General features: G+C 33.2%; 1 protein-coding gene across 5 annotated transcripts in view; it reads left to right on the top strand.

The window, feature by feature from the left end:
* Positions 1-15032, top strand: part of USP34 (ubiquitin specific peptidase 34) — a 371878-nt gene that overhangs the window by 162299 nt on the left and 194547 nt on the right. For all 5 annotated transcript variants that reach the window (XM_037806728.1, XM_037806730.1, XM_037806731.1 and 2 more), the window contains exons 11-18: positions 3483-3608; positions 3791-3920; positions 4539-4574; positions 4928-5058; positions 5362-5972; positions 8428-8642; positions 10922-11037; positions 11135-11262. In XM_037806728.1, coding sequence (XP_037662656.1) covers positions 3483-3608; positions 3791-3920; positions 4539-4574; positions 4928-5058; positions 5362-5972; positions 8428-8642; positions 10922-11037; positions 11135-11262 — 1493 coding nt within the window. The remainder of the gene's footprint in view (positions 1-3482; positions 3609-3790; positions 3921-4538; positions 4575-4927; positions 5059-5361; positions 5973-8427; positions 8643-10921; positions 11038-11134; positions 11263-15032) is intronic.

Genomic DNA, 15032 nt, shown 5'->3' on the forward strand with positions numbered 1-15032 from the left:
TGGCGGCATAATTACTTGTACTCTTCTTTTTAGTGTTACTTGAATTTCATCTTATGGATATTCTAAACAAGAAAATAGAGGTACCATTATCTATTCTTAAATGCTACGGCTTTATATAATCCTCCCCAGTATCATCCTCCCCAGGGAAGAGCCTCTGTGGGTAGATAGTATATGTTGGCTGCTCGTTGATGTTCGGCTGACAGATGGAATCATTCTCTGTACAGAACTTCCTTGAAATCCTATTGTGCTGCCATACAATCTGCTACTGAGCCCCCAACCTTTGCCAATTTCATTAGAAGATGTCTTCTACCTCCGCTTCAGCTCCCGCACAACTAATTCTGAGCTACAGCTTTCTCTACCTATTATATTTTTAAAGTTATTCCCATCCCTTTTAATTTTGGGGAAATTTGTTGAAATCTCATATCTGTTGACTCTCACTGTTTTCTTTGTGGATTTCTTTTTATTCCTAAATATATTGATTGAGTCTCTATTGCACAAGGTAAGGAAATTATAATTTTTCTTCATCCTTGCCATTTGCAATTCCCAACTTGTATAACATTTAGATTCTATACTAGTATTCTGTATTTAAGTATATAGCTCACTACGGTTTTTTTTTTTCTTCACATACCTGCCTTTCTTATTCCTGAGTTATTTGTATTCTTTTTGTGGATTTCATAAAGTAGCCTTTTCTTTTCCTTGAAGAGAAACTTGTAAATGTTATATTCTGGGTTTGTGCATGTTTGAGAAAATCTTTTTTTCTTTATACTTGAAGAAGAACTTGATTGAATATTAAGATACTTGAGCCACTCTTGTTTTTCCTCAGAACTTTGTAGTAGACCTTATTAGTAGTCCATTATTATCTAGTAAATAATTAAAAAAAGTCTTTTACCAGTGTGTATATCTTGTCTTTTGCTGACTTGATTTTTCTCACATGGAGTTTTTTCAAGAGTTCATTAATGCAATGAAGTTTTTCCTACTTATTCTGAGTTTTTTGGTTAATGGATTTCAACAATTTTATATATATAATTTTATTTTGTTTTATTTTGATGAACAGTGAAATAAGGAGATTCTGTGAACCAACTTCACACTGCCATCTTTACCAGGAACTTGAGACATGCAATCTTAATAATTAAATTAAATTAAATTAAATTTTAATTTTCTGTTCTTTTTGAATTTGTGTTCATAATGTGCACAGTTAAAAAAGCCTAACATGTTTTTTTCCCCTCAGTTTCAGGATTTCATCATTTTCTCTCAAGGATCTTGTTTATCTAAGGATAAGCAACTAGCACTTTGATTATTAAAATGGTTTATTATAAAAATCCCATTTTCCTTTTTTTTTTTTAAACAGTTTTATTCATACAGTCCACTCAAAGCTTATAATCAGTGCCTCTTGGTATAATCAGAGTTGTGCATTCACCACCACAATCAATTTGAGAACATTCTCATTGCTTCAGAAACAAACAAAAAAACCCCAAAATCCGATTCTCCTTATATCCCCCTATTATTGACACTTAGCATTGTTATACTTGATGAAAGGCTATTTTACAATGTTACTGTTTTGGATTTTTCCCTTATGTCACTTTGTAATAACAATGTATATTTGTTCTAGTTCATGTACTTTCTTTTATTTGTATAATTAACCACACTCATCGTCCACAACAGGTTTTACCATTTATACAGTCTCATGTTTTTTCCTCTAGCTTTCCTTCTAGTGACACACATGACCCTAGTCTTCCCCTTTTAACCATACTTAAACCTGTAATTTGGTACTGTTAATTACACTTACAGTATAAAATCCCATTTTCTTAAGTAATTAAATTGACAGGAAAGTTAGTAATTTATCATATATTCTGCTTTTATCACATTTTGATTAGCAAAAGTATTTATAGTCTAATAGTTGGCAAAAAAACTATATGTAGTGTTAATTATTGTATGGTTGAGTTATGAAATCATGTAATACTATGTTAAAATTAATATTCTTAGATAAGGCCTATAAAGGGATAAACTTACAATGTTTTTAAATTCAGTTTTATTGATTATATTCTTATACCACATAATCATCCCTGGTGTATAGTCACTTGTCCACAGCACCATTATATAGTTGTGCATTCATCACCACATTGAATTTTTGAACATTTTAGTAACCATACACAAAAAAGAATAAGAATGAAAGTTGAATTGAAAAAGAACACCCAAAATCCCATTCCCCTCATCCCTCCATATTATTCATTTACTTTTTGTCCTCATTTTTCTATTCATCTGTCCATATACTATGTAAAGGGTGTGGGAGCCACAAAGTTTTCACAATCACATAGTCATACAGTATAAGCTATATAGTTATAAAATTGTCTCTTAAGAATCAAGGCTACTGGGTTGCAGTTCAGCAGTTTCAGGTATTTCCTTCTAGCTATTCCAGCACACTAAAAACTAAAAAGGGATAGCTATATAATGCATAACTTGTAATTTGATGATTCACTTCTCCTTAAAATGAAATGATGTTTGGAGTTTTGAAAAACTAATTTTTTTAAAACGGAGATTTAGCAGTGTTGAATTGTACCTTTATTTCAACCCCTGTTTCAGAACTAGGTTATCATATTTTCTCTAATCAGGGAGGCAGCAGAAGAGAGTTCATGTGGTTAGGCCTGAAAAATATAAAAAATCAATGTTTTGGGGTATAAAAATCTGCATTTTCTTTTAGTGTTATTGAAGAAGTATTGAAAATAATAAATAAGACACCCAGCTTTTACTTTTAAGCCTTTATATTTGTTTATTCATCTTATCTTGATCTTGATTTAGCAGTTAGCAGTTTTAGGGCTATAAAAGACATTCATTTTACATGACATGTTATATTTAGTAGTCAAACCAGCATAAATATTATACTTCCCTCATTGCTTAAATATTTGTTTATCATATCAAAGGGGTCTTTCTCTCCCCTGGATTATTATTGTGTACCCCTTTATTATAAGACTTATTGTATATTCTAGTAAAATAAAAGTTTTATACATATACTTTATAGACATTTAATATGAGAAATATAATACACCTTAAATATTTTATTTACTTTTCTGTCCTAATTGTAATTTATTATTTTAATTTGTAATTCCCTGCATTTTTACATGTTATTTAACTTGTTTTTATAATAATGACTTTACAAAAATTTAGTTGGAATCCTTTTCATACTGGAATTCTAGAAACTATATTCACTGCTGGCTTCCTTTTTGTTGTTAGAATATTAAGCTTATGGTTTTATTGGTTAAGATAAATGCTTAAGATAAAGTTTTATTTAAGGGAGATACTATTTTCACTGTTTTATATACTGCTTTCTGTAATACTTATTAATCAGCATTTCACCAACATAATAAAAAGTATTAGTGTATCAGCCAACTTCTTGGCTTTTACATCTGTATAGCTTTTTTTGTTTCAACTAATTAATTTATGGAGAGCAGTTATTTTTGACTCTTGCATCGGCTTTTATTTTCTAGTTGAAACACTGTAGTCGATATATACATGATTTATTTCCTTCACTCATCAAGAATTTGGATCCAGTACCACTTAGACATCTCCTTAATCTGGTCTCAGCTCTTGAACCAAGTGTTCATACTGAACAGGTAATACATTTAAAACATAATTTGTGTTTTGTAAAGTGAACATTTATTTTCTATTCTGATCATTTAAACTGTGGTATGTTACTGTTGGCATTTCAATTAGGCAAAAAGGATATTACATTGAAGTTATAATGTTGCCTACAAGCCTTTAACTTCAACTTCTCTCTCTCTCTTTTTTTTTAAAGACATTGTACTTGGCATCCATGCTAATTAAAGCATTATGGAATAATGCACTAGCAGCTAAGACTCAGCTATCCAAACAGAGTTCTTTTGCATCCTTATTAAATACAAATCTTCCCATAGGAAATAAGAAAGGTTAGTAAAGCAGAATGCATTTTGAAATAAGTTGACCAAAGTTTATTAATTTTAACATGTTTGGGGTGGGAGCCAGAGAATATATAAAGGAGTTAATACTGCAGTTAGTTCATGTTTTTGGTTTGCTCTTAAAGTAGATGGCAATAATAATGTTTGAGTGCTTACTGAATTTTCTCATCTTCAGTGTTCTTTCTTGTTTAAAAAAAATGTTTCATAAATTCTTTGGAGCTTTTTCATTTAGAAAACAGAACAAAAAGCTTTGTTTCAGAAATAATTTTAAGAGCAGAACATAATGTTACAATTCTCTCTCTGCATGTTTTCTACTTCATGGTTTTCTACCATGTCACCTGCTCCATGTGCCTTGATGTATATAGCTTTCAAAGGCTTTCTAAAACATTATCTGCCTTTACCCCAATATTTCTCTCCTGACATCATGTACTCTTTTCTTAGGCTTTTCTGTGCAGGCACCCACAACAACCCAGGTGGTGGAGACTTACATTATTGTAGGTTTCCCTACCTGTATTTCTGTTGATTATGTAATATGAGCAACTTTTATACTGTCTCAAAGAAGCTCAGTCACTTAGAATATTTCCCTCCTATTTTTTCCTTTTCCTTCAGAGGAAGAAGAGCTCAGAAGAGCAGCTCCATCACCTTGTAAGTTGAATCTTAAAAATGCATAGCAATATGATTCACAGTTTTGTTTTGATGATTTTACATATTAGTATTTTTGTATCAGAGTCATAAAGTTCATTTTCAGAATATGTAAACCCTCAACTCATTACATATCTTACCTATTTTGTGTAAAACCATTAGTTTTCTTGATTTTTCACTGAAATCATGTATACCTTCTTTGGAAATAATTGGCATATGTTAATATGTTTCTGAATTATCTCTTTGCTTACTAGCTTAAACTTTTGGCAGATAGTTAAGAAATCAAGGGCAGTGTCATTCTGTTAGACCCATGTTTATACAAATTATAAGTAAAACAGAAAATCTATTTCATATAGGGTCTCCTGCAGCTAGTCCTCAAAGCAGTGATAATAGCGATACCCATCAAAGTGGAGGGAGTGACATCGAAATGGATGAGCAACTTATTAATAGAACCAAACATGTACAGCAGCGACTTTCAGACACAGAGGTATAAAACAGCCCCCCCCCACGCTTTTTTAAAGGGATTTATGGTTTTCTGCCATGTTTATCATTTGAACTGGAAATATAAACATAATCTATATTCCTACTCCTCCCCTCTTCTTCCTGACAGTACCATCAAGTATTTTGAGTTCCTTTACTTTACTTTGAGTTTTTAATTCCATTTTGTATTGTTCAAAGGAATATGACAAGACCATGGAAGCCTTTTAAAAAAGTATAGTGTTTTAAAGTCTCAGTGACTTTGTCCTTACTATTTCAAATATTTATTTAAATCTCTTTGCTTCTAAAACAGGAATCCATGCAGGGTAGTTCTGACGAAACTGCCAACAGTGGTGAAGATGGAAGCAGTGGTCCTGGTAGCAGTAGTGGTCATAGTGATGGATCTAGCAATGAGGTGAATTCTAGCCATGCAAGCCAGTCAGCTGGGAGCCCTGGCAGTGAGGTACAGTCAGAAGACATTGCAGATATTGAAGCTCTTAAAGAAGATGAAGATGATGATCATAGCCATGATCCTTCTAAAGGCAGTTGTGGTACAGATCTTCGGAACAGAAAGTTAGAAACTCAAGCAGGCATTTGCTTGGGAGATTCCCAAGGCCCATCAGAAAGAAGTGGAACAAGCAATGGAACAGGAAAGGACCTGGTTTTTAATACTGACTCTCTGCCATCAGTAGATAATCGAATCCGAATGCTAGATGCCTGTTCACACTCTGAAGACCCAGAGCATGATGTTTCAGGGGAAATAAATGCTGCTCATATAACGCAAGGGGCTCAGGATTCTTGTATCACACGAACTGGGGACTTTCTTGGGGAGACTATTGGGAATGAATTATTTAATTGTCGGCAGTTTATTGGTCCACAGCATCATCACCATCACCACCACCATCACCACCACCACCACGATGGGTAAGCCTAATTGAAAGTAAGCATCCTGTTTTTATTTCCACTAGGGAAGTAATTAAGCCTATATTCATTCAATGACATGTTATTGTAGATCAATATTGTCAAATAGCAATATAGTGCAAACTATAATTGCAGTCTACAAATATATAATATAAATAGTAGCCACAGTTACAAAAGCAAAATGAAGCAGGTGAGATTAATTTTATTAATGTATTTTATTTAAACCAGTGCTCTAAAATATTGTTTGCACATGTAATAATATAAAATTTTAACATGATATTGTTTTTTTTTTTTTTCCACTCAGTCTTTGATATTCAGTATATATTTTATACTTACAGAACATCTCAGTTTAGACCAGCCATATTTTCTGTGTGGCAGTGGCCACATGTGACTATTGGTTCTTGTATTGGAATAGCACAGATGTAGCTCTTCCAACTCCTTGCAGTAATTTTCTAATAGCAGATGTAAGATAGGTTGCGGCAATTTTTATTAAAATGTGATCATGAAAAGGGAATTTTGTACATCTCTAATTTTAGGGTATTAATGAAGATTTACCTCAGTGTTTTAGTTTTCTAGTTGCTAAAATAAATACCATATAGTGGGTTGGCTTGACAACAGCAATTTATTGACCCACAGTTTTAGAGCCTAAAAGGCTTGCTTCCTCTCAGGGTGTCTTCTGGCTAGCTGGTAATCTCTGGGGCTCCTTGGCTTTTCCATTACATGGCAGTGCACATGGTGGTATCTTCTCTTTTCTCCTCTGGGAGACTTCCAGCTTCTGGCTGCTCCCTGTGGCTTCTCTTTCTGTGTCCAGTTTCTTTTGCTTCAGACATACTGGACATAAGGACTTCACGCATACTGGATTACAGCTCACCCTCGTTCAGTTTAGACACATATTAACTAATAACATGTTTAGAGGTCCTGTTTAAAAATGGGTTCAGCCTCACAAAACTAGGGTTTAGGAATTGAACATGCCTTTTGTGGGGGCATGTTTAATTCCCCAGCTCCCGATATAAAGCTTTTTCATTATCTGCTAAATATATCCATGTTACTCAACAGTAAATGATTCTGCCATTTACTGGTGGAATATTATTGGGCAAAGTATTTATCTTTCCCACAATTTTCTCATCAATAAAATGGGAAAAATAGTACCTATCTCATGGGTTTATTGTGAGGATTTCATGGGTTAATATGATTGGCATAAAATAAGTGCTAAATAAATGTTAGCTGCATTTATGATTATTGTTTATAAATAGTATTATTTGACTATAAAATATGATTATGTGTTTAATCAGGATGATGATTATTAGTCTTGACAATTTGCCAGGGCTTCCAAAAGTCAATTTGATTGTTTAGGTGAACTACATATCTATACATATTCCATGTTTGTTTTCTTCACTTTTTAATTTTATTCTTGTTAATAACCCAGGGTAAGAGTTTTAAGCAGAGTGTCTCAACTTTGACACTATTGAAATTTTGAGTCAGATAATTCTATTTTGTGAATTCACAACAGTGGTGAATGCTGCTCTGTGAATTGTAAGATGTTTTGGCAGCATCTCTGGCTGCTACCCTCAGATGCCAGTAGCCACCCACCCATTCGTGTAAACCAAAAATGTCTCCCAGCATTGCCAAAAGTCCCCAGGGGGCCATGGTTGCCTGATAACCACTGGTTTAAGGTCAGATATCATAAATAGACACATGCAAAGTTCTCCCCATCACAGCTTAATATTGAAGACAAAACAACTTGTTTACAAAACTTAAGTGGAATGTATTCCCATTTGGCACAATGCATATCTCTCTCAGGTTTAATACTCCACAGCCACTCCTTACCCCACAAGACCTAAAAATTTTTTTATTTCATCCCTTCCATGTTGTGAATGCTCCAGGTATATGGCATACTGAGGCTCTAAAACAACCCTGAACTTTCCTTCTCCATGATATTGTTCATCATTTCATCTTTACATCCTTTATAACACTTTAGAAGTAAGTTCATAACTCGTTTGAGTTAAAAGTTCCCCAGTTAATGTTAACTACATTTGAATTGCACCCCTGAATTGAAGTCTTTTCCTGGTAATGACCTGCTTTGATTCTGCAGTTGGATGAATAAATGCAAACAAATATTATGGTTTTATATTGTGCCTTTGAATTTATGAAATTACTATGTGACAGTAAGTATTACTAATCTTCCCTAAAATTACTCTCTTTGAAGTTGTTATAGTGAAGTATGTTAATGGGTCTAGTAATACACGTGCATATTGTAAAATTAATAACGTAGTTCTGCCATTGTCGGGTTTTTAGTTTTTGTAAAGTTCTAAGTTTTCCATATGTTAGAAACAGATGTAGCTTTTATCTTCAGTGTGTTGTAACTTGTGCCCAGTATTTTAGGAGAGGGATTTTCTGTGATTCACAAAATGTGTTTAAACTTGAAATTACTAATTTTGTGCTTGTCTCTGTGTTATAGACATATGGTTGATGATATGCTAAGTGCAGATGACGTCAGTTGCAGTAGCTCCCAGGTCAGTGCAAAATCAGAAAAAAATATGGCTGATTTTGATGGTGAAGAATCTGGGTGTGAAGAGGAGCTAGTTCAGATTAATTCTCATGCAGAGCTAACATCTCATCTTCAACAGCATCTTCCCAACTTAGCATCTATTTACCATGAACATCTTAGTCAAGGTAAGGTTTTGTAGTAAGTAAAATACAGTAGTGTCTTAAAAACAGGAGTAAGTTATATTCCATTGTTAAAAGGAATCAACAGTTAATGATTAAGATACTGAACATTTTTGCATAAACAATTTTCATATGGTAGTTTTCTTTCTGAGGGAACGGAATTATTATAAATATTTCCATCATGAACAAATAAAGCCTGCAGTTCTGTCTGGAAAAAATGGGAAAGAAAATATATAATAATATATAAGAAAATTATGGGTTTATATTTTAGAAAATATATGGCTATATTAGCTTTTATATTCAGAAATCTTAGAACCTAAAAGTAATAGGACATAATGAAAAAGCACGTACTGTTTGATTTCATTTGTATGAAATGTCTACAGTAGGAAATCTATCGAGATGGAAAGTAGATAAGTGGTTGCCCAGGGCTGGGGACGTTGAGGGGAAAAATGGGGGAGTAACTAATGAATAGTACAGGATTTCTTACTGGGGTGATGAACATGTACTAAAATTGATTGTGGTGATGACTGCATGACTCTTCGAATATACTAAAATCCATTGAATTGTACTCTAAATGCTTAAATTGAAATTATATAATTATAATTATATATGTGTATTATATAAGCTGCGAAATTAATCTATAATGGTAGAAACCTGATTAATCATTACGTAGGATTTGGGAATAGAGATTGATTGCTAAGAATCATGAGAGAATTTCTTGGGTGATAGAAGTGTTCTGTATTTTGATAGTATGTGTATGTTATACATCAAAAAATTAATTTTAAAAAGTTGCAAAACAAAATAAAAACAAAACAAGACAAGCCACATACTGGGAGAAAGTATTTGCATACCATGTATCTAATTATGGGCTTGTACCCAGAATATATAAAGAACTTTTTCTACTCAATAGTAAGACAAGCAACCAGTTAAAAATTGGCAAATGATTTATTTCACCAAAGAAGATAAACAAATGGCTAATAAGTACATGAAAAGATGCTTAACATCATTAGTCATTAGGAAAATGGAAATGGAAACCACCATGAAATTCCACTGTATACTTATTAAAATGGCTCAAATTAAACAGATTGACCATACCAGGTATTGGCTAAGATATGAAGGAACTGGTATTTTCATATACTAGTGATGGCAATATTAAAATGGTACCACCACTTTGCAAAAGTTTGGCAGTTTCTTAAAATGTGAAACATTTATTTTCCGCTTGACCCAGAAATTCCACTCGTAGGTATTTTCTCAAGGGAAAGGAATACATATGTGCCTACAAAGACTTGTTGCACAGAAATTCATAGTAGTAGTATTCATAATAACCAAAAACTGGAATAGTCCAAATGTCCGTCACCTGATAAATGTATAAAAAATGTGGTGTTTCCATATCATGGAATGTAATTCAGTTATTGAAAGGAACACACAATTCATATATGCTTCCACATGGATAAACATCATACTAAGTTCTGCAAGACATAAAAGACTACATATTGTATGATTCCATTTATATGAAATTTCTAGAAAAGTCAAATTTATGTAGGAAAAAACAGAATGGGACTGGGAAATGAGGTTAGGGAATTACTATAAATAGGCACAGGGAGATTTTTTAGTTGATGAAAATATTCTGAAACTGGATTATGTTGATGTTCACACATTTCTAAATTTAATAAAATTACTGGGTGAATTTTATGGTAAAGCTATTAGGGGAAAAAACTCACAAGAAAAGTTTTTTTGTGTAGTATAATGAACTTGTGAGAATTTATTTGTCCTGGCATTCAGAAAGTCTGAATTACTGTGATAGAATCTTTGAAATGAATATTTTAGATAAATCATCTCCAATAAGAATAGGTGGTATTTTTTTTTTAATATAGGGATTATAAGAGACTATACACACAGTCATTTAGAGGAAAGCACTTTGGTTACAGAATTATTATTTCAAAAAAATTGTCTTCTTTATGCTCAATTTATGTTCCAGATGTTTATGCACAATTTTCTTGAAAGTGAAAAATATGGAATAATCATATATGTTAGAAATTATGAAGAAACTGTGTAAAGGAAACTTCTTAATTTCACGTTAGTCTTATCTAACTCTAAAAAATACTTTCTTTTGCCATTCATACAGCAAGTATTATGCTAATGTTGTATTGTTTTCATTTTGTGGTCTAAGAAGAAATTCAGTGTTTGTTCTCTTTGGGTTTTTTAACTTTATAAATGTTAACAATTCATTTCACAATTTCAGTCAGCTGCATTCCTCTATGGTATGTTATGTTTTGCCCTTTTAGGACCAGCAGTCCATAAACATCAATTCAACAGTAATGCTGTGACAGACATTAATTTGGATAATGTTTGCAAGAAAGGAAACACTTTGTTGTGGGATATAGTCCAAGATGATGATGCAGTGAGTTATTAAAAAAGAACCAAAAGACTACATAATTACAGCAAAATGTAGTAATGATGAACAGTAACCATTTTATGCATATGTATTTTTTTTGTAGGTTAATCTTTCTGAAGGATTAATAAATGAAGCAGAGAAACTTCTCTGTTCCTTAGTATGTTGGTTTACGGATAGACAAATTCGAATGAGATTCATTGAAGGTTGCCTTGAAAATTTAGGAAACAACAGGTAAATAGGAATTTTGAAATTTCTTATGTAGCACTCAGAGTTATTTATGTGTATTCTTACTGACTTGGTTGTGGCAATTTCAAAGCATATAATGTACCATTATCCACCAAATCTTAGAATTTGTGGTTTCTTTATTAGGTTATCATTCTCTTCATTAGATCTCCTCCAGTAGAAACAAAAGAACAGTAACAATACTTCTCAACTCTGGGATCACTCTTTTTACAAATGACGGTTAAATGTTCTTGAACTGAGTTGTTTATATATGAAGAAAGATAAATAAGAAAAAGTTAAACTTAAGCTGAAATATTGCTACCATTTTGATGTAATGGCATTGTTCTTACGTATGTCTTACAAGACATACAATGGCTTTTGTGTCTTGACTTCTGACTCCATAAAGAAGTTTAGTGTTTCCTTCTCCAATTTGAATTCTGTCTCATGCTTAAGTGCAGAAATACATCACGATGGTCACCAAAAGACACATTCAATAATGCTCATAGTAGTACTCTTCAAAAAAGATAAATATTTTTGGTCCGACTATTGAAATGCCAAAAAATCAGTTAAGATGGATAACTAAATCATGGAATGTTTGTAGAATGAAATGCTGTATGGTGATGACTATGAATTAACTACAGCTACACAGAACAATGTAGCTGAATCTTCCAAATTTAATGTTGAGTGAGAAAAGCTAGACACAAAAGAGTGTATCTCCATAATTTCATTTATATAATGTTTAAAAACAATGTTATGTTTAATAGTCAGGATAATGGTTATTCTTGGGTCATTAATAACTGTAAAGGAGCACAATGAAAGCTTCTGGGATGCTGGTAATGATTTATTTCTTGATCTGGGGGTTTGGCTGTACAGATGTGTTCACCTTATAGAAGTTTGAGCTGTGAATTTAGATTTGTACACTTTTGCATGTTCCTTATACAGCAATAAAAAGTTAAAAAAATGTGAAACATGAAATACCACATTGCCACTAAGAATACTGGTTTCAAAGATTATAAATCTGTATAGGTAATGGATATATTCTCATAGGCTCATGTGATAAAAAGAAAAAGATCGCAAGCAAGGAAATACCTCATTTCTGGGAGGAGTTATGTTTTACTTTTTGTGCTTTTTTATTTTCCTTTTTTTTTCCTCCCCACAATGAACATATATTTCTCTTTTTAGGAAAATTTTAAAGAACAAAAGGAGAAATCTGGATAAAATGGAAAATTGTCATTCTGAAATTTTTAAAATTGAACTTTAGTTTGTCCACCCCCAAATCATTTGCAGATAAAGCATTTTTTTATTTGGTCAAGGCAATCCCTGTACCCTAATGGTGGTTAATTTAATGATTTATTGAATATCTAGTATACATCACTGTTATGTTGATGTTAATTTTCCCCTCAGTCGTTACTCCTCAAAGGATTGCTATATCATAATTGTCTTGTGAATGCCATTAGTCATATGTAACAATGCTTAGAGCATAGTGGTATTTTTTAGCCCTTGAAAATATGCCACATGCATTGTATAGCAGCTGAACTTACTGAAGTATCATGCAAATTGAAAAAAAAAGTATTAGATGTATTTTAAACATCATTTGTCTGATTTTCTTGATAAACCAGTTGTTCTCAATCAGGGTGATTTTGCCCCTAGGCATTGTCTTGGAGACATTTGTTTTTGGTTGACATAGCTAGGGGTTGGGGGAGCGAGTGGAGGTGGTGACACTATTGGCACCTAGTAGGTAGAGGCCAGGAATGCTGGTAAATACTCTGTGAAGCACAGGCAGCCCCCCACAGCACAGAATTACGCATCCAGGGTTGAGTAACCCTGGTCAAGAATCCTTTCTCTAAACCTACCCCGCCTTGAGTTTACCATTACAGAAAGAGGAGGAATGTTGCACAAAGATGCTGATATTAATAGGAAAGTTCTTCCTTACATTGAAACAAACAAATGGGCCACTGCAAAAATAAAATTTACCATAGTCCTAACATGACAAAAATACCATCGATCTGCTTCTTAGTCATGGTGCCATTTTTTTATGTACTTACGGAGGTTTCGTTTTCTTTCCTTCTTTTTATCTTCTCTATGTAAACCCTTTCATTTTCTTTCCACTCCCTCACTTGCCGTGGTTTACAGACCTTTCAGTAGTTTTGTTTGTTTTTCTGTGGTCACATTCCAGTTTTTTTTTTGTAAAAGGAACTTAGCTTTTTTTTGCAATTTAATATAGGCTTGTTACTTCATAGGAAGGTTAGCGATATGAAAAAGAAAGTTTGTCTCCCATAAATCACCCATGATTCACCATCTGTACCAGAACCATTGTAAATACTTAAAAACAGTTTTTCTTAATGCATGTATAGTGTTTTCTGTTATATGGATCATATGCTATGTGCACATTTAACTTTAGGCAGATTGTTTTATAAGGCACAAAATAACATTTTAGCAATGTAGAAGGTATAAAGTTATGTACAGATACACATAATAGACCAGTTTGCAGAAAGTTGCCATAACATGAGAGTCTGAGGCAGGTGGCAGCTCCCACATTAGTCTATTATTTTTCAGTTTTTAGTGTTTGTTACCAAGGATATGTGAGATAATACTGTTGCCCTAGTGAGTAGGGTTCGGTTCAGGGTTGGACTGTAGCCACCCCTTTGAAAATCTATGTTTACTGGAAGTCAGGTCAACATCTTTCTGTGCCTAGGCATCTCTGAAATTCTCTGGCCTCCCATGAATTGAATTGAGTCTGTGTATGCCTGGAACCTATCCTAATCAGTATATGTCTCGCAGTAGGTTTATTTGGATTTATTCTGTTTGGGGTTCGTTTGGCATCTTTTATTTGCACATTTATGTGATTTAGAAGGTTTGGGAAGTTTTCTACAATTGTGTCTTGAAACATTCTTCCTAGTCCTTTACCCTTCACCTTCTGGGGCACCAATGATTCTTATGTTTGTTTGCTTCATGTTGTCTATCATTACCCTGGGATCCATTTCAAAAAATTTTTTTCCCCATTTGTTCTTTTTTTTTTTTTAATTCAGTTTTATTGAAATATATTCACAAACCATACAGTCATCCATGGTATACAATCTTTTCTCTTTTCACTTTTATTTTTTATTCTTATTCTGATTCTTTCTGATGTAAGAAAAATGTTCAGAAATAGATTGTGGTGATGAACGCATAACTATATGATCATACTGTGAACAGTTGATTGTATACCATTTGTTCTTTTATGTGCTCGCATTCAGTTACTCTGTCCTGAAGTTCATTTATCCTTTCTTCTGCCTCTTCATATCTCATATTGTGTATCTCTTGTATATATTTTTTTTCATTTTATTGAGATATATTCATATACCATGCAGTCATACAAAACAAATCGTACATTCGATTGTTCACAGTACCATTACATAGTTGTACATTCATCACCAAAATCAATCCCTGACACCCTCATAACCACACACATACAAATAACCAGAATAATAATTGAAGTGAAAAAGAGCAACTAAAGTAAAAAAGAACACTGGGCGCCCTTGTCTGTTTGTTTGTTTGTTTCCCCCACCTTTTCACTCATCCATCCACAAACTAGACAAAGGGGAGTGTGATCTGCATGGCCCCCCCAATCCCACTGTCCCCCCTCATAAGCCACATTTTTATACAATTGTCTTCAAGATTCATGGGTTCTGAGTTGTAGTTTGATAGTTTCAGGTATCCACCACCAGCTACCTCAATTCATTAGAACCTAAAAAGGGTTGTCTATATTGTGCATAAGAGTGCCCACCAGAGTGACCTCT

This window comes from Choloepus didactylus, chromosome 17 (genome assembly GCF_015220235.1).
Source record: "Choloepus didactylus isolate mChoDid1 chromosome 17, mChoDid1.pri, whole genome shotgun sequence".
Classification (NCBI taxonomy): domain Eukaryota; kingdom Metazoa; phylum Chordata; class Mammalia; order Pilosa; family Megalonychidae; genus Choloepus; species Choloepus didactylus.